The sequence below is a fragment of the Brienomyrus brachyistius genome, chromosome 19, assembly GCF_023856365.1.
Source record: "Brienomyrus brachyistius isolate T26 chromosome 19, BBRACH_0.4, whole genome shotgun sequence".
NCBI lineage: Eukaryota > Metazoa > Chordata > Actinopteri > Osteoglossiformes > Mormyridae > Brienomyrus > Brienomyrus brachyistius.
In genome coordinates this window covers 12,459,170-12,482,916 of record NC_064551.1, presented here as the reverse complement: position 1 = coordinate 12,482,916, position 23,747 = coordinate 12,459,170, and the positions used below count along the sequence as shown (strand labels likewise).

The 23,747-nt window shown below is 49.2% G+C and overlaps 1 protein-coding gene across 1 annotated transcript; it reads left to right on the top strand.

Annotated features, from left to right (window-relative positions):
- The first annotated feature begins 20,535 nt into the window (after nt 1–20,535).
- On the top strand, nt 20,536–23,467 carry cgrrf1 (cell growth regulator with ring finger domain 1). Its single transcript, XM_048985630.1, has 6 exons — nt 20,536–20,685; nt 21,123–21,259; nt 21,602–21,779; nt 21,977–22,124; nt 22,209–22,316; nt 22,692–23,467. The coding sequence occupies exons 1-6, from the start codon at nt 20,582–20,584 to the stop codon at nt 23,031–23,033; spliced, it is 1,017 nt and encodes a 338-aa protein (XP_048841587.1). The 5' UTR covers nt 20,536–20,581; the 3' UTR covers nt 23,034–23,467.
- The last annotated feature ends 280 nt before the right edge of the window (nt 23,468–23,747 follow it).

Genomic DNA, 23,747 nt, shown 5'->3' with positions numbered 1-23,747 from the left:
TCCACATTCCCTCAGCTGAGAGTTAAAGGGACTGACCGAGGGAGGCTAGGGGGTCATGTGACCATTATCCCCGCTCGGCCAGACCCGCAACCTACAAGGGAAGCGTCGCTCTTCTTATAATGACCCGTGTCAAGGTTCGCAGATGCGCACAAGCAAATGTTATTCTATTAACGGATTTCTGAAAGGTTCTCTGCTGTTCCTTCAGGTGAAGCTGTACCTTGGATTCAGATAAGGTAACTGTACACTCTGAGGCAGCCGGCTTTGCATAATTGCGGCTGTGGCCCTGTGTGGCCTGTGTGTCTTGTGACAGACCCGCTGAAGTGCCTTTCTCGGGGCAGAAAACTGGCCCGCTGTGGATGGTAAGCTGTAAATCTGCGGTGGCTGTTCCCGCTCCTCTTGGCTGGGTCACATACGCGCCCTGAGAATGCGCATCAAGTAGAGAGGATTAGGGTGAGACTGAACAGTGGTCTAAACAGGAAATATTTGCCAGGGGCTCAACACAAATGGCCCTGTTATTTCTCCCAGTTTATTTACTTTCATTCCCTTGTTTATTAATTGCACAAAACGGCAGAAACTTCCACCATATGGCTGCAGGGGCTGAGAATGTGAACTTTACTGTCAACACAGTAACTTTATCTGCTGCTGGCGCTTACACACACACACACACACACACACACACACACACATAGACCTGTACTCATATCTTTGTGGGGACCGTCCATTCATCTCTATAGGCAAAACTCTAATCCCAACAATGACAACCTTAACCCTTACGCAGCCCTAACCTTAACCATAAGTAACCAAACAAAATACACGTCTTTTGGCATTTTTAGTTTTCTTGATTGCAGTCACAGATTTTTATAAAATTGTTTTTCCCCTTGTGGGGACTGGGGGAAAAAGTAACATTTAGTCCCCACAATGTAATATATATCTGACACACGCGCACAGAAACACACACACAGTGTGTCTGCATGAGAAGCTGGTTTAACCCCTTACTAATGATTGGTCTGCCCCTAAAACTCAACAGATATGCAAAACTGGTGCTTAATCAGTGCCTTGCCTTATGAGGTCGTCCTATTGTGGAAGGTATCGGGAGAACGCTCAGATGTGGCCACCTTCTACATCACAAAGCCTTAACTGATCACAGAGTTGGGGCCTCTGCCTATCACTCCCATTCCCCGCAGGTGTTTAGTAACTCCTTCTAAATTGCACTCATTAAGTTCATTAGTCCAATCAGCCCACAGATGCTCCTTCCCACCATTGTTAGCTGTCAGACGGAGACAAAACTTGTCTCTCGAGTGACGCTGGTGTCGACGCTGTAATTAAGAACTTCATGGAGGTGTAACGTGATGGTGTGGACTCTTTGGGCTGGACTGGAGATCAGGGGGGACTTCCACAAAGCGGGGATTTCACAGTTAGCTGGATAACTTAAGCCAAACGTGATAACTGTCCAACAGGAAGAAAGGAAAGTGAAATTCCTATTGGACAATCCTGACATTTGGCTTAAGTTATCTGGCTAATGAAGATATCCTGCTTTGTGGAATACCCCCCAGGAGTCAGGACAGAAGAGTAGGCTTTTCCATAAAACTTCAGGGGCTTCACAGCACACTCATAAGCTGCATCTGTGAAGGTGTGAACGTGCTTTTCGGACGTGTCTTTGAAAGACAGGCCTCTTCGCATAAGCTAAGTGTTACTTAGCAACCTTTGGCTCCTTACACAGGCATTTATGAGCGTTTGTATGTTGCTTATAAAGCTGTGACGTATCGATTATGTAGGTGTTATGAATGCTTACCGCTGAGCCATACATCCTTAAGTGCACCGAGCTGCGCTCCGCACGTCGATTCACCAATACAAGGACACAAATTAAGTGCGGCTATCGGCAAAGGAAATAATTCAGCCTTTGAGGCATGCATGCTGCAGCATGATGGATAGCCCTTTTATTTTTTGCAGTCTCACATTCAAACCACAATGTGAAAGTCTTCACAGCTGAAGCGGCCAAACTCTGGCTCCCCACTGGCCTTCCTCCAGCAGGATAGGCTGCCCTGCGGTTTGCAAGTTGCCAAATTTCAGAGGAGATGTGGAGAGATAGCACCCTGCTGGATGGTAATTAAGTTCATGAGATCAAAAGCCGTGTTAAAAAGCGTTTACCGCCCCGTGTGTCTCTCCACAGCTCCATGAAGAAGGCCGGCGTCTGTGTGCCTCTTATTTTGGACTGCCGCCACATTGTCCCCCCCTCAGTCTATTTCAGGTGGGCTCCTCCTTGACACCCACACTAATGGTTTTATCCAGATTTATCAGCTGAGGTCTACCATGATGGGATTTCCTTTTCCCCAGTTGCCGAGGACACCGGACCCAAGATCCGGAATGTTCCATGAATCCTAAAAGTTCTTTTACCCCTTCTTTCATTTTTCCTTCAAAAACAACTCGCTTCCCTTAATTCCCGTATAGTTCCTGTATTGCGAAAAGGCATCTAGACACAAACTCAAGTTAAATGGCCTTTGTGGTCTAACCGCACCTCCTGGTTTCAAGGGGACATCTGCAGCGCACCGGTCGCCAGACTGACCTGCACTGGGTGCCAAGGCTGACTGTGGGCAGTGCCAGTCTACCAGCTCTCTGCTCCACGAGTAAGAGAACAGCCTACAATAAGAGGTATTCATTTCAATGTAAATATATAGATGTGTAGTCATGACAAATAACTACCAGCTATAACCACTTAAATCATTGAACTAATTCCAGATGCACTAAATTAGGTTATATGACCGATTTGAATCATCGGTCAGTTGGTTTAGGTAAATAAATTTTCTCTGTTTGTGTGTGTTCGAAGATTTTATTATTTTAGGTTATTGTAAATAGAATTTTCTTGTTCATTTTTATTCCTGGACCTAAATAAATTCTAAGTGCATCTTCTTATAAATAGGTACAAACAGTTCAGGAAGTGTTCTGCACCCCTCCTACGAGCCAGTAAACACTGCCATTGCTCAACCTTCACTAATGTTAGCCAGTGTAGCAGACACGCAACCCCCCGCCCCCCCGGAGAGAAACGACTGGTTTTAAATGGCGTGGTGAGTCACCGCAGTAAAGTGCCCCTGAGAACATTCACCTGTGAGCTCGTCTGCTGTGTGCTGTGACCCGGGGATGTGGCCCCGCCCCTCGGCCTCGCAGTGCACCTTCCTGAAAGTGTTCACCTGTAAGCTCTCCCCGCTGTGTGCTGTGACACGGGAATGTGGCCCCGCCCCTCGGCATCGCTGTGCACTTTCCTGAAAGTGTTCACCTGTGAGCTCATCCCACTGCATGCTGTGACCCAGGGATGCGACCCTGCCCCGCAGTATCGCTCTGCACCTTCCTGAAAGCGTTCATCTGTGAGCTCATCCCACTGCACACTGTGACCCGGGGATGAGACCCCGCCCCTCGGCCTCGCAGTGCACCTTCCTGAAAGCGTTCACCTGTGAGCTCATCCCACTGCACCCTGCGACCCAGGGATGCGACTCCGCCCCTCGGCCTCGCAGTGCACCCTCCTGAAAGCGTTCACCTGTGAGCTCATCACACTGCATGCTGCGACCCAGGGATGTGACCCTGCCCCTCGGCATCGCTGTGCACCTTCCTGAAAGCGTGCCGGTCGGCGTGATGCATGACCCACAGCAGACCTGCACCGTCTTAGTCATCCATTAACCACAGCGTTCCCCCGGGCCGCCTTTTGGCACGAACATCCTTCACCGCAGCCATCCTCGCCCTCTGTAATGTTCTCCTGTGCCCCGCTGTAACCTCCACCCTCTCCGACTCTCTGATCCCCCTCCCCCACCACCCATTCCATCCCTCCTCCGGTTTCCATCCACCCCTAAATTCTCAGTCCATTCATTTCAAGCCCACACATTTATACAGTGGAAATTGGACAAACACCCTAATCCTCCAAATGGAAGAAGCATGTAAACTCGTGAAAGTACAAGCAAACAGTGCGAGTCCCGGGACACTGGTCTGGCCGGGCCGCCTCGCCGCGACCTGAAGCTGACCCGCTGACCCCCACGCGAGATCACAGGCTCCTCCGGTTTCGTCTCCGAAGCCCAAGGTAATGTTAAATAAACAAGCACAGGGAAAACGGTGCAAACCCAGCGTCTAACGACAGGCAGGAAGGAACCCTCTCCATTCTCTCAATCTGTTTTTATTTTTTTTCCCTGAAGCCCAGTGACTAACAGGATTCCCGAACCCATGTTCCACCTGCATGCTAATAACACCAGATAAACATTTTAATTAGGGGAAAATTTAAAGGCAGCTGGTATTAACCCCCAGATGGATGAGTATTACGTGTGTAATACTGTATCAGAGCGGGGATGCTGGTAAATCCTGTCGGGATTTAATGCGATGAGGGAAAGAGGAGAAGAGACGGAGGGAATACAGGGCGGCATGTGTGCCGCATGCGGAGGTCCTGCAGTGCCGTGGGGGGTGGGGGGCAGGCGGAGTCACCTGGTGCCGTGCCGAGGACCAGGGTGTCCAACCATGTTCTCCCTCATTCTTTCATTCCCTCCTAGAGATGTTTCTTGCTCGTCCTTCCGCTCCTGCCTTCAGCAGCTCAGCCCACACAAACGCCGTCCCAGTGAGCCGCTGCCCAGCCCCCTGACCCCTTCGCTAACCGCTGGCGTGGTGCATAGCGTCTCACGCTACCCAGGGGCGTCAGGATCAAGTGGCGCGAGACGTGTACCCCTCAGTATTTAATTTGGCTTCATTCCTTCCCCCAATAAATAGACCTTTGCATTTATATACTAAGTCGTGCCCCGCTCCTCAATGTCAAGCTCTCTCCTACTGTGTTGGCACAGTAAAGAGCTCTAGTCAGTCCCCAGAAAAGGGAACTGTGGAAATTTGGAGGCAGGTTAATGTTGAGTAACGCTGTCGGACTCAGTACCGCTCACCGGAGCTCCCAGCATGCCCTGGGGCGGGGACAATCGGTTACCATTGTCTTCCCAGTCATCTGCTCGAGGTCGCAGTAAAACTCAGACAGGAGGCGTGCCTGGAAAAGCTGAAGAGGGGGGAGGACATCAAATGACTGGTGAAAAGTAACTCAACGCGGAACCCGGCTCTGATCTTAAACACTTGCATACTGACTGCAGGAAGCAAGATTCCAATCTAAACACGGCTTTTTCCTAAATCAATTGCAGTTGCCCTCAGACCTTGAAGTAAACATATGGTACCCGACACACTTTGACCCAGAATGAAACCATTACAGTGATCGACAGCATAGACAAGCTTTAAATAACTCAAATAATTCATGTTGAATCCATAAACGCCATACAAAAGGCTTTTTCTAACCCCCCCCGCCCCCCCCAGCCACCTTCCCCAATATGTTCAGGCAGTGGAACAGAGTGAGTTAACTCCACAGAGGAGCAGGCTTTTAGGAAATCAGCACGTGTTTTGTGACACACTCTGGTCCCTTGCCAGAAAAAGACCAGGAAAAGGTAAATAGTTTCAGGACTGTTGGTCTCTTTTTCCCTTCCTCTCGACTTGTTTTCTCTCCATATATTCTTTTTATTACGGCCCCTCAGTCCAAAGCCCCCTTAACATTTCAGCCCATTGAGAAGCTCTTAAGTGTTAACTGTCTCTTTTCAAACATTGACATTTAATACACTATATAAATCACTCGTTGGAACCGTTGTTCTTTCAAGAATGCAATTACATGCTCTCAAATAAAACTTGAAAGGGCCTGCGTGTTTTAAACCCAAGTGTGCGCTTGTTGGACAACAGGAAGGAATTCCGAAGCGGCGGGAATGTGCCACGTCCCTATATAAACCCCGTCTGGGGACGGGGCGCAGGCCAGGGGGACGTAGAGGGAATGTGCGTGTTCACGGCCACCATATTTTGGGCAAAAGGCCGTGGGCTTGGACATGCAAAAAAATTAGCTGTACGAAGAATCACAATTCTCAGTGCCATAGGAGTGTAGGAACTATCCTAGGTCAGGGGGGACCCTTGGTGCGGCTATCCAGAAATGCCCTCTGAAATTTCCATCTTTTTGAGTGATATATGTGCACATTGATCTGTCTTCTGAACTCTGAACCTGCATCGGATTTATCTCAGCAGCCCCCACCCTGGCCTAGGAAGGGGGTATCAGTTGTGAAAGAGCCCCCCCCAGAAAACGCATGTTCTTCCAGCCACCCACAACCTGCGGAGGGCTTCCACATCGCTCCCCGCGCTCGTTCGCTCGCCCGGCCACCAGCTGCAGTGCTATCTCGCTTCGGTTATGTGCTGATTAATGGCCGACTGAAGTAAACACGCCGATGTATTTTGCGTAAACTGACACAGGATTCGTGAAAATTGGTGTACACTCATTATTTTTGCTCTTACCGTTCATGACAAGTTTGAAACTCGAACGGAACGGGCGAACAAAGAGCGAATTTAGATATCGGCGCTTTATATTAATCTTTGCTTGTTCAGTTTCACAAGCCCGAACATATTTCTTGTCCCGCTTCAATAAATATTTGTCTGCACTCTACATATACAGACATAGATGTTTTTGTAAGTAATGAATAATTGAAGTGTTAAGCTGAAAATTCCAAACAACGGCTCAAAATGACAAATTTGGAAAACAGGAGAAAAAAGGAAATAGTTGTATAACATATCTGCAGCGGGGGAAATGTTTTAGCTATGAAGCCTTCAGCATCCATGGAAAAAAATGACAAAGTAAGCATTTAGTCAAATTTTCAGGTTAGACCGATTTCACCCTAATAGCATTTCGACAAGCACACTAGCAGAACACTGGCGAACAGCGTCCAGTCAGAAGTCATTTTCAGAAGTGTGTGTGTGTGTGGGGGGGGGGGGCACCTGTGAATTTTATGTATTATTTTTACCTACTGGGAATGTAGATCCACACCTTCCCTTGCCTGCAATCTATTCATTAGTCCATCCATCTTTCAAACACTTTTCCCATATGGAGCCGTGAGCTTTCGTGGCAAAGGGACACTTTGGATGGGATGCTTCGGCATGTGTGAAACGATTAGTTGGTGTGAATGCTACCTTTGCTCAAACCAGGCTGCTTGGTGAAGGGCTGACAGAATGGGTGAGGCTGGGAGTGTAAATGCCAGAGAACGGAGGCCCCAGTGGCCTCCCTGCATGGCTGGGCTCCCACGGGGGGGGCCCGCTTATCCAAAGCAGAACCCGTGAGCCACGCTGCATCTCTGTCTACAATAAAGACCTCAGGAGAGAGAGAGAGAGGGAGAGAGCAGCCCAGATAATTAGCTCCACATTGCAGGACGGAGCCCTCAGGAGCAAGTGGACGTGACACACATTTTCCGCTGTTAATAAAAAATCAATAAAAGGCGTCTCTCCCGCGCGTTAAGCCTGCTCGCGTTTTATGGTAGGGGCCGGAAGCCTCCTGCCTCCCGGGGAGGTGCTGGGGTCCGGGTCGGACCCGTGAAGAGTACTTCTGCTCCGCCTGGGAATGCGTGTCACTCGCCCCAAGGAAAACAGTCACTGCGTCCTTTACGGTCTTCCAGAACACGATTGGTTGGCGTTGAGTAGCCAGTGGTCCGAGATGCGCATCGAGATGCTCCCTGCTGGCAAGCTAATTAACACCCGCCTACACGAGTGTGGGGGTCCCACCGTAAGAGCCGCTGCATCGCAGAGATCCTCAGATCGGGTTCAAACCTGTCTCAACCCACTTCCCATCCCATCACATAGAGGACCCCCCCCCCCCCTTACCCCCCATCTAGGGCCCCATCAGACTTCAGCTGGTCAAATGATGGTGCGCCTCTTAACATCCTTCAGGTTTAACTGCAAAACAGTCTAACTAATAGCAGCGGCTCTTCGTCTGGTACAGAAGTCTGATAACCCGATAGGTCAGCGGTCACGGACTTGAAGAAAGCACCCTCAGGAGAGGCGCGCAAGCAAGTGCGTGCAAGTTCAGAAAGGGCTCGGTTCTCTGGTGGGGTCCAGGGAAATTGGATCGTCTGCTTTACTTCGCTGTCAGAAGCGATCGCTAAGGACCAGGGCATAACCTGGCAATAGGCTCCCCGAGAACCCAGCAACGAAATGGACGGCAAGTAGGGGTGAGACCAACCCCAAATATCACAAACACGTGTACGCGGCGAGAGCACGGTGTTCGCACCCCAGTGCGGTGGAACACGTGACTCGCCCCTGCAGTGTCCGATACCGCCGTGCTTACTGCTGTCCTGTCACCAGATCTCCAGCGCCGCCTGAAACACCCCACAGCCTCGCTGTGTTGCTTTTAATAACAAAGATTTAATGCAGGGGGTGGCGGTTGTTTAATTCACTTCCCACCATGGCAATATACTTTATACACAGCTGTTAAAGAATTACAGATGAGCTTGTTTTCCACACCCCACCCCCCATTTTTCCCAAGTCGTCCGTCTTCGATCCGACACGGCATCACGCCCGAGCCGCTAACCTGCCCCTAACAGAGCTTAAGGAGCAGCCAAGCTAATGCTAACGGCTAATTGCCGGTTTAGCATTTTATATACGAAAAAGGAAATTAGGGAGAATTTTATAGCGGGAAGTTTTACGAGCAAACTGCCGACTGAAGGATGCCGACTCTCTCTGTAAGCATGTCCACTAATGCCTTCCAAGCGTCCAAATTTACAGCCATAAAGCCGAGATTCGCTGCCTAGGCGACGATGGAAATACACCCCGGTGTCGTTCCCGATTCCGCAGCAGGAGTCCCACTGAGACTCCAGATAGATTCGGGGAGGGCGTCCATCTGATTGGAGCATCCGGAGACACCCCGCGACAATCGCGCCTGCTGGCATTTCACGATGGATGTGAGCATCCTCTGCATCGTCCTCACGTGGCTCTTTGAGGATGAGCGACGAATACAGCGAAGATGCAGCGGCAAAAGGTTGTGGGAGCTCCTATAAAAAAGGCAGTCAGAAAACCAAGAATGAAATTTTCAATCTTGCTCCGACGGATGTGGCAGGGGAGGTGTTCACCTTTACTGCCAGCTAGAAAGACACTCCATACCTACCCCCGGACCCCTGTTCTCTTCTGCGTCTTCCCAGGTTGGGTCGACACCTTCTCACTCTACCTTCCACACACACACTCCCAAAGCAGCTCCTCTCCAACACCGTGCATCTCCCAAAATATCCTCCGTTACCCACTATGCCTTACGAAAACACACCCAGGCGCACGGACATCTATCCCAGACTGCGGCCCCACTTTCCACCCCCACACGTATCGTGGATGTGATGAAAAAAGCATATATATTTGGCTTCCTACCACCACAGTCTAAAAGGAAAACATGAAAGACGTTATCCTGCTTGGCTCAGGCTTGCAGTGGAGGAATCCGTAAAACACACACACACACACACACATATATATATGTTAGAGGATATGTTTAAGTGATCTTAAGTCTAAACATATACTATGGGGCGAATGCGTTGAACTGCGTTGCGAGATGCGTGTCTTTTTTTATGGATGCGACCGCATTTAAACGGTCTTATAAACACGAGGCGAATTCCTTCGGAGACATTTTGCGTTCCTTGGTGAGCCGCCGGTCGATTTCTGCACATTTCTGGAGAACGAGGAGCTTGTATGAATTAAACAGAGAGACGGGGAGGGAGGCGTCTTGCCAGAGTGATAAAATATGAATATTATATCAGGCCGCCGCAAAAATGCCTTTGTTTTGTTTGTGTCTTTATTTTTTTTTTTCAAGAGAAGCTTCATGAGGAATCAGCTTCATGAGGAATCAGCTCCCAGAGGATCTCTGGACAGGCAGTCGTCCAGATTCCAGCGCAGGCACATAATCATCCCACGGCGCGTGTAATTATGTGCGTGATGTCAGCGGGCAGGCGGGGGGGGGCGCAGGCCGGGTGGGCATCAGACGCCACCCGAGCTGCTTGCTGACTATTTCAGGTTTGTAATCAGGCGTCCGTTTGCCATCGACCCCTCCTCCACCAAGGGAGCCCCTTGCTTGGTACGGGGGTGTGTGTGTGCGTGGAGGGGGGGGGAGACATATCCATACGCACGCACCTCGCTCCCGCGTCCGGCTCGGCCCCACCCACATGAAGCCACATGAAAGGCGGGGCGGGCTGGGCCGCGCGTGATGGGTCTGTGAGATAATGTGTACGTACTCCGGAGACTCCCAGATGCGGCCCTTTAACTACGGCCCTGCGGTCGCCTCCCGTTTGCTTTGCCCCGGCCCAAAAGAAATTAATTGCAGGTCCACTTGGAAAACGAGATTATTTCCAGGAGTTCCTGTGTGTAATTTAAATTAATTTGTTGCACAAAAAACCCTGAGATCCAATAGCCTGCCATCAGGAGATCCTGGTCACTGGTCTGAAAGCTTGGTGCGTCTGTTTTCTCGTGGGGGCCCCCACTGATTGGCTCTCCTGCACTTTGTGGGGTGACATCACGACTTTGGCAGATTCCATTCGTAACGATTTGGTGCGATTCTGTGAAAAACCTTCCAGTTATGATTTGTACAGTATTTGATCAGAATTTTTTTTTTCTTTTGCTTGTTTTAGTGTTGCTTTATATATTATTGCGGTGTTATTACCTCTTAGTGATATGCAGTGAGTTTCATTGTCTCTATCATCTTTGTTGCACAGGCTGTCATGTTGATATACAGTCCTTTAATTCTGACATAAATAGTCAAGCAGCATTTGTGATCTGTTTTATTTAAAAGTGTAGTTCTTTTTTGCGATTTAACGTTACTTTTCTGTGCTTCCGAGCCCCGTTCTTGTGTGAATTGTTGCATTTACTTGGCAGACTCTCCTGCCTTGCAGATTTAACTTTTGTCCATTTATGAACTCCGTCAGACTGCACCCAAGTTGGGGGTTTTGCGCACATTTCCAGCAGCAGGGCCTCCTCTTGGAATGTAATCTGTCAGCCCTCGGGCCACACTTCCTTAACCGCCATGCCACCTGCTGTACATATGGGGAAGTGTGGTGCATTAAATAGCCACAGCACGCCTACACTCCTTCAGAAGCAGAAGGCCACCTTAGCCTACGCTGGGATTTTCCCGGTCTGATTTGCGTGACTCTCTCAGTCACAGTCTTCTAAGTATGGCACATCTGATTTAATAAAATATGCATCCATCCAGCTGAAGTAATATCCTGATATTTTCTTTAACATTTCCATTGACCGCTGTCTAGTGTCTCTAACTGGAACAAAATATACTTGTGTGGTACAGTGAAAACAAACTAACCAAAAAAAGCTTTAATACGAAAAATCTCTTGTTTTCTCAACTTCTCATAGTCGGTGTGACCCCCCCAGAGACACCCCCACCCAAGTGACACCACCCAACTTCCACCCTGACATGTTGTTCCAAGCCCTCGAATGCTGCAATGGAAGCACGAGGCACCCTGTGAGTGACCAGGCCGAGACCCCCGTCCTGCCCTGGGGTCACATCCCCGAGGCAGACATGTTTAGATTTTTCCTCCTAAAGAAAACATTGTTCCATCATCCAGTCATTTTCCCCTTTCCCCTGTCTGTCCTCACTCTGTGCTGTCACTTGCTGCTGATGCCCTTCTCCAGTGCCTCGACTCTCCTGGGGTCTCTCTCTGTTCTCAGTCCGCTCCACCCTTTCTTTTACAGTGAACCTCTCATTGTAGTCTGACACAATGGCGGGTGGCAGATAGCATATTACCGACTTACTGAATTACAGTAGACGTTTTCTTTTTTTTTGCGTTCCTTTGGTGGGGCGAAGAGCATGAACAGTATATCGGGCAGATGAGACAAGAATGAGACTTTGATCTCATTTTGGGAGAGTTGAGGGAAAGGGAACTAACTTGAGACAAAGAACAGCAGGAAACTAACTCTCTAAACTCTCTAGTATGGGTAAGACAAGGGAACTAACATTAAACTCTCTAGTATGGGTAAGACAAGGGAACTAACATTAAACTCTCTAGTATAGGTAAGACAAGGGAACTAACATTAAACTGTCTAGTATGGGTAAGACAAGGGAACTAACGTTAAACTCAGGTAATGGGTAAGACAAGGGAACTAATGTTAAACTCTCTGGTATGGGTAAGACAAGGGAACTAACGTTAAACTCGGGTAATGGGTAAGACAAGGGAATTACCGTTAAACTCTCTGGAATGGGTAAGGCAAGGGAACTAACGTTAAACTCAGGTAATGGGTAAGACAAGGGAACTAACGTTAAACTCAGGTAATGGGTAAGACAAGGGAACTAACGTTAAACTCTTTGGTATGGGAAAAAGAAGGGTACTAAATCTAAACTGTAAAACTACGTGAGTGGTCATAAGTAATGTAGCAGTACACTATTACTTAATGTATTAACCAGAAAATAAGTGTAAATTACATACTGATCCCAAGTTCATTCCTCATTAGTCATAACAGTTCATGTATTTCATGCAGTTAATATATTTGTACATGATTTGTAGAAACTGTTAGTAAGTTAGTAAGCCAATTGTGCCCCTTCAATTTTTATACTGCCGGAGTGAGCGGTGAGTACAGGTGTACTGTATTAAAATTCAGGTCTCTCAGAACACAATCCTTCATCTAATCCTAACATAATCCCATTCTTAAACCCTACAGAGGCTGTACTGTTAATTTGGGCCTCATTATGTCGCTACAGTGTTTGTATACATAAAAGTCTGGGCGAAATGCAAGTGAACAAATATGAAGTCCATTTAAAATGTGGTACCTTAAATCCAACAATTTACCCCAATAAATCAGTAACCCGTCCCCTGCCTCGTGCCCATTGCTTCTGGGATAGGCTCCGGACCCCCCGCGACCCAGTAGGTTAAGCGGTTTGGACAATGGATGGATGGATGGAAATCAGTAACCCCACTTCGTAGTACAAGCCACTGATATTGCTAAATGATATGAACTGGACTGTGGTTAACTTGGGTGTGATGTGATTCCCAAATCCGACCTCTGAGGTAAACAGAACACAGCATAACTTAGCACAGCAAAACAGGAGAACCGACGTTATTCTCTTTGCTAGTGGTAAGAGAAGGAAACTAACTGCAATTCTTTTGGTTCCAGCAGAAATTCAGAAGCGACTCTAATATCTGCAGCAACTGAACAAAGCAAACTAATCCCATTGGCGATTAACTCCTCACCACTGCATACACATTTTTCACTGAAAACGATGCTGAAATATATGAAGGTACCGCAGGCTTTTTGTTAACAAAAGTGTACATACTTCCATTGATTATCAATTACAGCTAGAAATTATATGTAATAACCATGGCTGTTTGTGCTAGGCGGCATTTACTGTGGCATCAATAATTCAGCGAACTGCAATGGCAGTTGTTTCGAATCTGTGTAATTATTCTGCGGGACAGAGACAGAAGGAGAGGGAAAGGTCATTTCATTATGGTAATTGCCTACAGCAGCATATCCAGCGGTAAACAAGGTCCCCCCCCGCCTCCGTGCTTGATGTAAACGATAAGTGGCCTATGACCTTTAAAGTAAACATCTGGAGCTGGAGATGTTTCCCTCCTTGCTCATTTGGAGCTCGGCCCGACCGGTAAGGACTGAGACTTTTCCCCACGAGACGCTCCTGTGACCCTCCATCTCTCTGCTGTATGGGCCGTGACCCCACACTCTCCTGGTACTGACCTGCCGGGCTGAGAAGTAGCCACCACATGGAGGTGAGTGAGGGGAAGGGGCGCCCCTTACAACAGAATCAGTACTGTAAGGGGCGCTTCTCTCCCTTTCTGGTACTGCCTGTCCAGTGTGGGAACTCAAGCTCTGCTTTAGGGGTGGTTTCCCACCCACACCTGACAAACAGGCCCAAACTAGCCCAGGATCCCCATACCCCGAAGCCCCCGTTCAGAGTGGGGGCGGCCCTAGCAAGGCTGTACCCCAGCTGGTGGGCTTTGGGCATCTGCCTTCCGGCAATAAATGGGAGAAGATGACAGGCCAGCATGTGGGTGTGATGCTGATGGGTGAAACTAGCTCCCAAGGCTGTGGACCGAGGAGCAGGACTGAGGTTCAGAAAATCGCTTAATGTTAAGTCAGAAATAATCTCTTTGGGTGACAGTGTCCATTTGAGAAGTAGCTACGGATACAATCAGGAAGAGCACAGCGGCAGACTAGGGAGGGCGACAAACACCTAAAGTACCAGCATGGCACTGGGGGGGGAAGTCACCTATAATCAGGTTGCTAATCAGGACGAGTAACTGTGAATCACTCTGAAAAGGCCTGTAATGGAAAAGTTTTTAAGAAGCCACCCAACGCATGAAGGCAGTTAAGCCCGGACCCAAGAGCAATGGACAGAGGAACAGTGGGAAGGGCCTGTGTGGTTTGAGCGCGTGGGTGACGGGGGGGGGGAGGGGGTGCATGGCGCCCCGGACCACCGCTGAGAAAAGAGGCCGGCCGTCAAGATGGACAACTTCCTACTCAGAGCTGATTATCCCCGCGAGGCTGGCTTTACAGCGCACTGCCCATTAGGAGGGACTCGCTTTACGGACTCCTAATGAAGACTGCAAACCATGACGAAGGGGGGGCAGCGTGTGACCGTGACGGAGACCCCGCCTACCGACACATCGCAGCAGAAGAGAGGGGGCCACGGGGACCAGAATCCTGAGGTCTCCTTATGATGAGGCCCCACCATGGAACAAGAGTTAGAACAGTCAGCCAATCATTGCTGAGAGAAGGGCATGCTGGGAAGGCCGGGAGAAAGTGCCAGGGCTGATGGTGCACCATCTCACTGCTTTCACTCCGACAGGCTATGTGGGTACCCCCCCACCCCTCCGTCCACCCTGTTGTAAGAGGGATCAAGCGGGGATGGTTAGAGCTCATTACATCACAATCTCCATTAGCATGCTAATCCATTAATGCCACGGGCCCTCGCATTCCAGGCCCCGTGGCCCCCAGGGCTGCTAACATGTCAACCACTCCCCCCACCCAAAACCCACACACACCTTACACCCCCTCCCACCCGAGCCACAGGCTCCATAATACCAAGCACTGCTCTCTCATTCCAAAGTTTTTTTTCCTTCAGAAAAAAAATCTCTCACACACTTGGGCGTTTTATGTACTTCCTGTTCTCTGTCCAGCGCCGCTGATAAAAAAGGGTATGATGGTGGGGGGGGGGGGGGGGGGGGGATTGGGTCTCTGTCCTGTTAGGGTTTAGCTCTCAGTCAGCACTAGGTTACAGCCGAAACTCGATATCCTGGCACGGTGGTCTGTGATTGGTTACTGCTTCATCTCTTTTTTATTTTGTTTTTAATTGTGAAAGTTCCCCTCTGCCTAAGGTGCACCATGTGGGGGTGCACTATGTGGGGGTGCACCATGTGGGGCCCCGGGCATGGGAAGCGGGGGCTGCGCTTTAACTGCGGAGGGCGGGACACCAGAGGCATTCCTGCCTCAGTCACTCTCAGAAGGCACCTTTCATCTGCTGTTATGTACGCAAATCAGTGCAACAACAAGGAACGTCAATTTTACAGGGCCTGGGGGGGCACCATTCCCCTCCCTCAGCCGTTTTCACAGTAAGTGACGGGGTGGGAGTGTGCGTGTTCAGGGGTTGGGGGAGGCAGTTGAATTTAAAGGTACAATCTAAATGGTCCCTTAAAGGCCTTTGTTCAAATGTTGAGCCACACCTCTGTGACCATTATGTACCCCCCCCCAACACACACACACACACCTTTAAAGACCTTGTGAGTAGCTCTGGGTAAGAACGTCTGCTAAACGAATAAATTTACATGTGTTACAAATGTAACGTGAGAGGGTCAGATAGCAGATTCCTCTGGGCCCTAGTGCCCCCCTCCCGTGCCCCCCCCCCCCCCCCCCGAGAGCAGCCGGGGGAAGGCACACAAATACTCTGTTTGTTCCATCCCCGCTTACTGCACCTGCTGAAAATGGTGCTGGGATCCACCTCTGGGGGGCGATAAAGAGAGGCCAGGGGGCTGTATTTCTTTGTGCGGCTTCTGGCAGCCGCACAAAGCGCGATATGCTCTAAACGGTTCACCACGGCCCCCCAGGGACCCACGAGTGGATCTTCTTCCTGTGCACTGAATGCAGCTCCATGATTCTGCTGCCCTGGGAGCTCAGCGTAGGACTGCCCCCCCAGTTCTGTGTGTCCCCCTGTCCTCTCCCCCCTCCCAGTCATGCCTGCTACCCCTCTTGAAGTGGGCATCATGCGTCACTGCTATGTCCAGCTTTGAATTTGTGCGAGTCTAGACCTGGACAGAACCCTCTGAGGAACCTTAGATCCCCCCCCCCCCTCCACACAAGTTCCTACTTGCCCCGGCCTGTTTTCCCAGCTCCGGCCCTGTTTCCCCCGTACATTTGCAGTCACTCGTTACGCTATAATTCTAACCAACGGCTATAAGTGGCTTCGTGGAAATCCAGTGTTAAGAGGATTGTAAAATTTGGAGAACAGAGAGGCTGGAAAACATGTATCCTTCTCCTTGAAAGTCGTAGCGACGTTTTATTTAGCTAGCGAGTGAACGTTGCTTTTTCTTTTTTTTTTTTCCCCCTTCTAGAGAATTCCATCGTAAACAAAACATGCCCTGGTTAACCACGCTGACGACACGTTGGTGAAAACAAGAATATCCCACTGATAATTTATGCGAAAAGGAAAACAGTGCAGCTGGAATTTAACTGTGCATCGGGTTTCAAAGCAAAACACAATTGACTCCACAGGCAAAGGAGCCCGATAGGCCCAGTTTAACTCAATCCGGGCGGCAGGTCAAGTGGGTAAGTGATTCTATTGTAAGGGGCACAGAGAAGAAAAGAAAGGAAAGTTAATATGTGGGGCAGCTCTGCATGGGTGGCAGCAATCAGCAGGCAGTCTTTGTTTACCAGCTCACGGCCTCATCTCTGGGGAACTGGGATATTGAACTTCAGTGAAACACTCCCCCCCCGAGTCCAACCCCAAACCAATCCGTGTGAGCACATCGCTGTGGCCGTGCAGGGGCACACAGATGTCACCAGTCTGCCCAGTGTCCTGCCCAGCCCAGGAAACAGACCCAGACATAAAAAAAAAACCATGTGTGAGTGTATGTGTGTGTGTGTGTATATGACACTCCCAAACAGACAGAGAGCGTACGGACCAAAATCCACGCTCACACATAGTGAAAGTGTTACACTCACTGAGACGTTACACTCCACACGAGACGTTCCCAGCGCCGTCGCACTGTAAACTTCACCCAAATCAACCAGCAAGGGCCGAAGTCGCCCCAGATGTTATTTCTAAGGGAATAAGCGTTTCGTAGAGCCGCACGTTCAAAGGGGGTGGGAGAGTAAAACACTTGGAGGGGGCCGGTAGGCTTGGCGCATGTGTGAAATCGCGCGTCTGCTGTGGTCAGCAAGGGTTCGGTCCTGGGAGCGTGATGATGACAGGATGAGTGGGGAGATGGAGGGCTGGGTTGGGGGGGGCTGCTCGCTAGACAACCAGCTAGTCAGACCGCTCTGGTTTTCCATTTTCCTGTACACTCATTTTTTTTTCTTCATTTTTCACCCGCTAGCTTTAGTCAGTAGCCATGACAACTGGCCTAGATGGCTAACAAATCCAAATCACCAACACCAGGGTTACAGCCATGATGTCAGCATCCCAGCGGCGGAAGGAGAAACGTATGAGCGTGGAGGAGCATCTCTTTCATTCGCGTCATGTTCCCTCCTCTTCGGTAACATTTGGGAGGCCCCAGAGGTGTTGGATTTGTAACCTGCGCTCCTGGGGGGTGTCAGGGGGCATGGGGGGCTGCCGGGGGTTGCTAAAAGGCTATAGGCATGGATCGCTTCGGATATTGCAGAATGCTTCAAAGGATATTAGCGGCTTGGGTTTATCAATAGCGAAGCTAATAAACAGGGCCAGCTCTTGGCGGGCCTTGGTGGGACATCGAGCCCCAAACATTCCAGGCTCCCTGATCTTTAATTGCCCTCCCCTTTAATACCAAAGATAGTGAATAGTGTTAAATGCCCCCCCCCTAACCAGGAATAGTAAAAACACAACAGGTTATCGGTGTCAGGCCGAGTCATTTATCCTCATTTATGCAAATGAGCCTCGGCCGTCTGAGGGGTTAAGCTCGTTACCTGCCGCCTGTGGATTGCTACGGGCTCAGAAGCGGTCTGGACTCTGCTGCTTGGTCTCCTTCACAGGACGGGCCGCCGGCTGGCGAGGACAGACCCACGATCTTTGGCACAGTGTCCCCTGCGAGGCTCCATCGGCATGCATCCGTCTCCATAAAGAGTGACACCAGTGACAGCCCTGGTGTTTCCACAGAGCCCCGTCTGCCTTGGGGGGTGTAAAGCATGCCGGCATGAGCAGCTGGACCTGGAGGGCTGCAGTTCTCTATAAAAACCCTGGGCCCCATCCCCACGGAGCTCTGTCCTCGCTGCCTACCTTGTCACCACCCTAGCTCTATCCTCCCCCCACCCATGAATAGTGCGGGCCTGGAGGAGACAGCCCCCTCCCCATTCCCCCCCCCCCGCCCCCAGACACATACACCCAGGCTCCGCCACAGAGGGGTATCAGACGTGTGAATTGCAGGGCCGGGGTCACAATGGCCTGGCAGCCCTTCAGGGGCTCTCTGGGGGCTGTGTGTCTCACAGGGACGTCTACCTGGCACCTGGACCACAGACGGGCTTATCACTCTGGGGAAATGGAGACGCTGCGGCCAAGACTGGGGGGGGGGGGGGTCCATAGAGTTCCTTCACTGCACACTCAGCCCACCCTGAGATGCGACTGTCTCCACAGGGACACAAAAGGGATGTATGCCAGGGTACCAGAGACCTGCAGAATGGCGGGGGGGGGGGGGTCATCCGGGTCGGGGAGGTCAGAGGAGGAGGCGTGGCCTCCACTTTAGGCGGGAGCAAGACCCGTCAGCTGTTAGCTGTTAGCCTCAGAGCGAGGGCCTCTCCAGCGGGTCAGAGGGATTCTCAGCCCCCCCCCCCCCCCCCAAAAAATCCCTGCCAGCACAGTAACGGCTGTGCAGAGATATGAGCCACATTCCAGCTGTGGCCTCGCTCAGGGCCAAACAAGGGTCTTTGCGGGGAGAAGCCGAAGAGGCGAGTCACAGCCCTTCCTTAAGGTCACTCGCCGTGTCGACTCGCCTCTCCGCCGTCAGAAATGTTTACCCCCCCCCTCGCTCGCTCACAACTAAGGTTACTGGAAGCATGTTCCTGCCACGGGAACCAGGTGGGGAAGCAGCAGATCACTGCCGAGAAAGAGAGAGAGAGAGAGAGAGAGAGAGAGAGAGGAAGAAGAAGAAGAAAAACAACTTGTCTGAGCTGGATGCTGTCCAGCAGACACGTGTTATTTCAAAATGAGAACCTTGCTAGAAGCAGGCTCATCTGTAAAACTATTTTTAGTCTGAAACTGGGGAACAGCGTTTATAAAGAGCAGAGTAAGTAATGGGGCATTGTGAGGAAGCACTTAACATGGAAGAATGGACACTCGAATGTTCTTGTGCACCTGAGAGTATGTCTGCTCATAAATTCAGTAGGTTACATTGCAGATTAATGGTTTCTCTGTCATTAATGATTATATAATTCCACTACAACTCTGATTGGATTAAATGGTTAGAAGGTAGATGGGCTGATAAATGGATGGATGGATGGATAAAATTGGATTTTGCCAAATATGGAATCAGTCTGTAAGGTGTATATTACCTACATTTACAAATCTATTCAGAAACATGCAAGCCATTAATTTTGCACCAGTCATCAAACACTTAAACATGTCATTAAAACGTTATCGAATTTGATTTTCATCACAAACTTTTTGCTCGTTTTATTACAGATTTTATATTCTGGTTCATTAATGACACTGATAACTTTCACACTTTGCACTTCACTCTTATTAAGCTGAAATTAATGCTTATGTGTGCAATACTGCCGGGTTATATATCGACTGCATTCCAGATAGAGTCCCATATTCAGCTGCTACTGGTATACTTGATTTAACTGGAAACCTATCACTGATATTTTCATATTTTGAAATAACCGCCAACATTATGGCCTCATAGGATGAATCTGACTCACACAAAATCTTTACACTCAGCCGGTATGAAAGCATGTAAGTTTCTGTGTACAGGCCATTAAATGCTAATGTTTCAAACAAAATTATAAAATAGTAAAAGGATACAGGAATATTAATGTTCTCAGAAAACGGTAGGTTTTATTTTATTTTATTTTATTTTATGAGTTTAAGTTCTCTAAACCTTTTCCCGAAGGACGATTTTTATTTTTTATATATATATTTTTAAGTTTTACAAACATTTTTTGATACAGCATGCCCCCTAGAGGCCATTTACAGAAACTATACATCAATTCTTCGCAAGATCAAACTGGGGTAATGTTGATTTACGTCATTTAAAAATGCATAATAGATGTCTATATTTCTGTATCTTTTTAACTGATGCGACACCAGAATTGAGAGGTCTGAAGTGGAATTGTACACCTGTTGTACACCAGTGGTTTACAGCTGTTTGTGTGGCTATCGACTATCCGTCTAGGCTTATCTCTTGATGTATTTTTCATTAATAAATAAGTATGCCAGGTGTTGTCTGAATATTATGGGTTACACCCTGACCGCAAGTCACACTGCAGTGCTGCGCAGTTCGCGAACTCTCACACGACACCTTTTGTAATGACTGTCCCCTCTCGGCCACCGTAGTTACATGACGGAAGATGCTGCTGTTCTGTATTTGTACACCGATACAGTTCCGACATGGCTGCGGAGTTTCTAGTGATGCTTTACGAATACTGTCCTCCTTTTTATATTAGCATCGTGTCGCTCTGTTTTATCATTACCGTAGCAATGGTTCTAGGCTGGTACGTCAGCTGTTAAAATCGCTATAATTGAAAATGCGGCGTAAGGGACTGGTAGCGTATTCTTATTTACACTGTCATGGGTTGGATTACTTAGTAAAGTGGGTTGGTTAATATTGATCGAATGATATGACTGTTTATGATCTTATATCATGTTTATTATATCACTACTTTATTGCGTATTTAATCACTTTTTGTAGAGTTTATCTTTTAGAGGTTTCAGTTAACTTAACCCCCGGATGCAATTGCATAACACAGCAACTGCGCAGAGTTTTGACATCTCGGGAAATACGCGTTTGTTGTTTATTCGAAGACAAAACTAATATCAGCATCGGTAGCAGATCCTGCACTAGTGTTCAGGTGTCAGTGTGCGGGGAAGGGAGGGGGGCAGGCAAATTATGTTGAAGAACCTTCACTGACAGTTTCTCTTGTTTCTCAAGGTTTGGGTTTGATGTACCGATAATTTTGCGTAGTTCGGACGATGCGGACTCAGTAGCGAACATTCCAGAAAAGCGGATGGTCCAAGTGACTAACCCGTTTGCCCTGGAACTGGGTTCAGCTCCTGCCTCCGTCACAGGTAAAGACACCGGCAGTCGATCAGCGCAGTTCATGGAAGATCTTATATGGATTTGCAATTCCACAATATAGCCCAGCAATCTTCGCAAAATAGTTTGCAAATGATTGCTAAAACCGTATTAGTACCTCAGCCAGTATTATTACCTGTAGATTAAGGTCGTTAACGGGCAATTGCAGTCCAGACTAGGCACGTCGTGAACAGCTGATGCAGGAAGAAAGGGATTAGGGGGAGTAAAAGCTGCTAGATAAAAATCAGTATTTCCTGCTTTCCCTAATAGTCTGAGAAATCCGTTTGAAGCTCCCGCAGTCTCCACAAGTTAACTATAACGGTGTCCCGCCACAGGGGGCGTGGTTCTGCGGCCTCGCTGCTTGGAGGAGTGCAGGCTGAGCTGCTACTGGGGCTGCGGAGTTCAGGGTCTCCAGGCCGCCCTCCATGCCCACCGGTGTGGGCCTCCCATCAGCACCCCGCAGCGCTTCCAGGAGGCCCTACATTTCCAGTACCAGCACGTCCAGACCTTCCAGTATCCTTTCAGCACCATTCCGCCACAACACTGTCTCTTTAATGTATAAAGGCAAGAAATTATTAGTTCTTACCAAAAATGGCCATTCATTAAGCTGGATAATGAACTTGTATTGATTCAGAATGACTGTAAAGTGAGGCACAATATCAAGCTAACCTCTCCCCCACACTCAAGTTAAAGCTTGACCAAACCGTCAGCATCGACAAGGAGGACCCAGTGGAGCATCTGACACAGATGCCTGCTAGTTTGCGCATCTCGCACTTCGGGGTGCTGCCTCGGGCGTGTTACCCCCTGGTGGTGCTGCTCACACTCGCAGAGCCGGATATACGGGACATATACAACATCGTAAGTATGATTGCGCGTGTCCACGAGCGGTGGTAGAGCTCCACGCCTTGGCCACACGCTCTAGCCTGTGCTCTGCCATTTCAGGTAGCCAGTGTGACCGTGGTCCATGTTCCGGATGAGAAATACCAGCTATCGGAGCGGATCTTATTTCAGTACCTGCTCACGGTGCAGGGGAACATGTACGAGCTGAAGGTACAGCGCTGTGCTCTCAAAACCTAATCGTTTCCTTATCACAGTTTGCAGGGTTTATGGTTCAGTGTGCTCTGTGGTTCCAAAAAGAACAGCCTTTTTTTCACATTTAGCAGGCATACGGAACCTAAAGAAGCTGAATATCTGTAATGTAATCAATTTAATTGTGCAATTTTGGGCCAGACTGAGTTCTTTATAGATTTTATATTTGCTTTTCCAAAATATAAGCCCTTAAGTTATGTTACCTAGGACAGTGCTCACTGCGGCACGGTCACAGGTTTGTGACCGTTAGACGATGCCATGCAGTGGGATCTGAGGCCTACGAACGGCTGCCTGCTTTGACCAGACCTTGTCACTTTGGGCTCCCTCTGTCCTCAGCCACTCTTCATGTCCACTGGGGACGGGAGTCAGGCCGAAAGCACAGACCTCACATCCGACACAGAGCAGGAAAGGCCAAATCAGGCTGGAGGGCCCCTGACCGGGACGATTCAGGAGGACGAAGATGAGGGGGCTGCCCCTGGGGCGGGCCGAGACTGCGTGGTGTGCCAGAACGCCCCGGTAAACCGTGTGCTGCTGCCTTGCCGGCACACCTGCCTGTGCGACGGCTGTGTGTCGCGGGTCCGGCACTGCCCCATGTGCCGCGCCTTCGTCCTTGAGGCCTTCGCTCTGTGTCAGCGCCCCCTGGAGGTCGAGCAAGAGGGGCACCACGGGGGAGAGTAAATTCCCAGAGCTTTAACTTCGGATGTTTGAGGACAGCTTCTTCAGTCCACCGAAATGTGCTGGTTGGTGGGAGTGGGGGGGGGGGGGGGAGCATTCATGCAGGAATGCATGGGCTTTGGTGATGTTATTCCTGTGGAGATGCTATTCCTTCTGCAGTGAGGTGTCCTATGAACTCAGCTTACAGCTAACCTTAGCATTACTGCATACTGCTGTAGCTCAGTGACATCAGCACTGGTAGAGTACCTCCCATGCATTCATTCAAGAGACTGTCCCCCCCGTGTACAGTCATAAGTCACTACAGACCTCATCAAGACAAGACGACCGTTAAATTAATGAATCCTTTGGAGCAATGTTTGTAAAGCTTGAGTGGAAGATGTATATATTTTATTTGTTTTGTTGATTGTGGATTGAATTAAACTGGAAAGTGCTCAGTACTGCACCGTTGCAGGTGAGCGTGTAGCTTCTTTAGCTGACTTGGATACCAGGTTCCTGTCTTCTGTGTCATCTCACATTGCTTGGCATGACTATGATAAATATCTTATTTTGGTTTCACTGTGGGAGGTACTGTAATTTGAATCCTCCCCTATGAGTTTCTCATTGGTACATTCCTTTGGGTGACACCATTGTGGAACAAGCAGGGACACAAAGAAGCCTCACCGTGGGAAAGTAGAGTTTCCCCCTCACTGAAATCACACTTAGTTCATCCGTAGCACA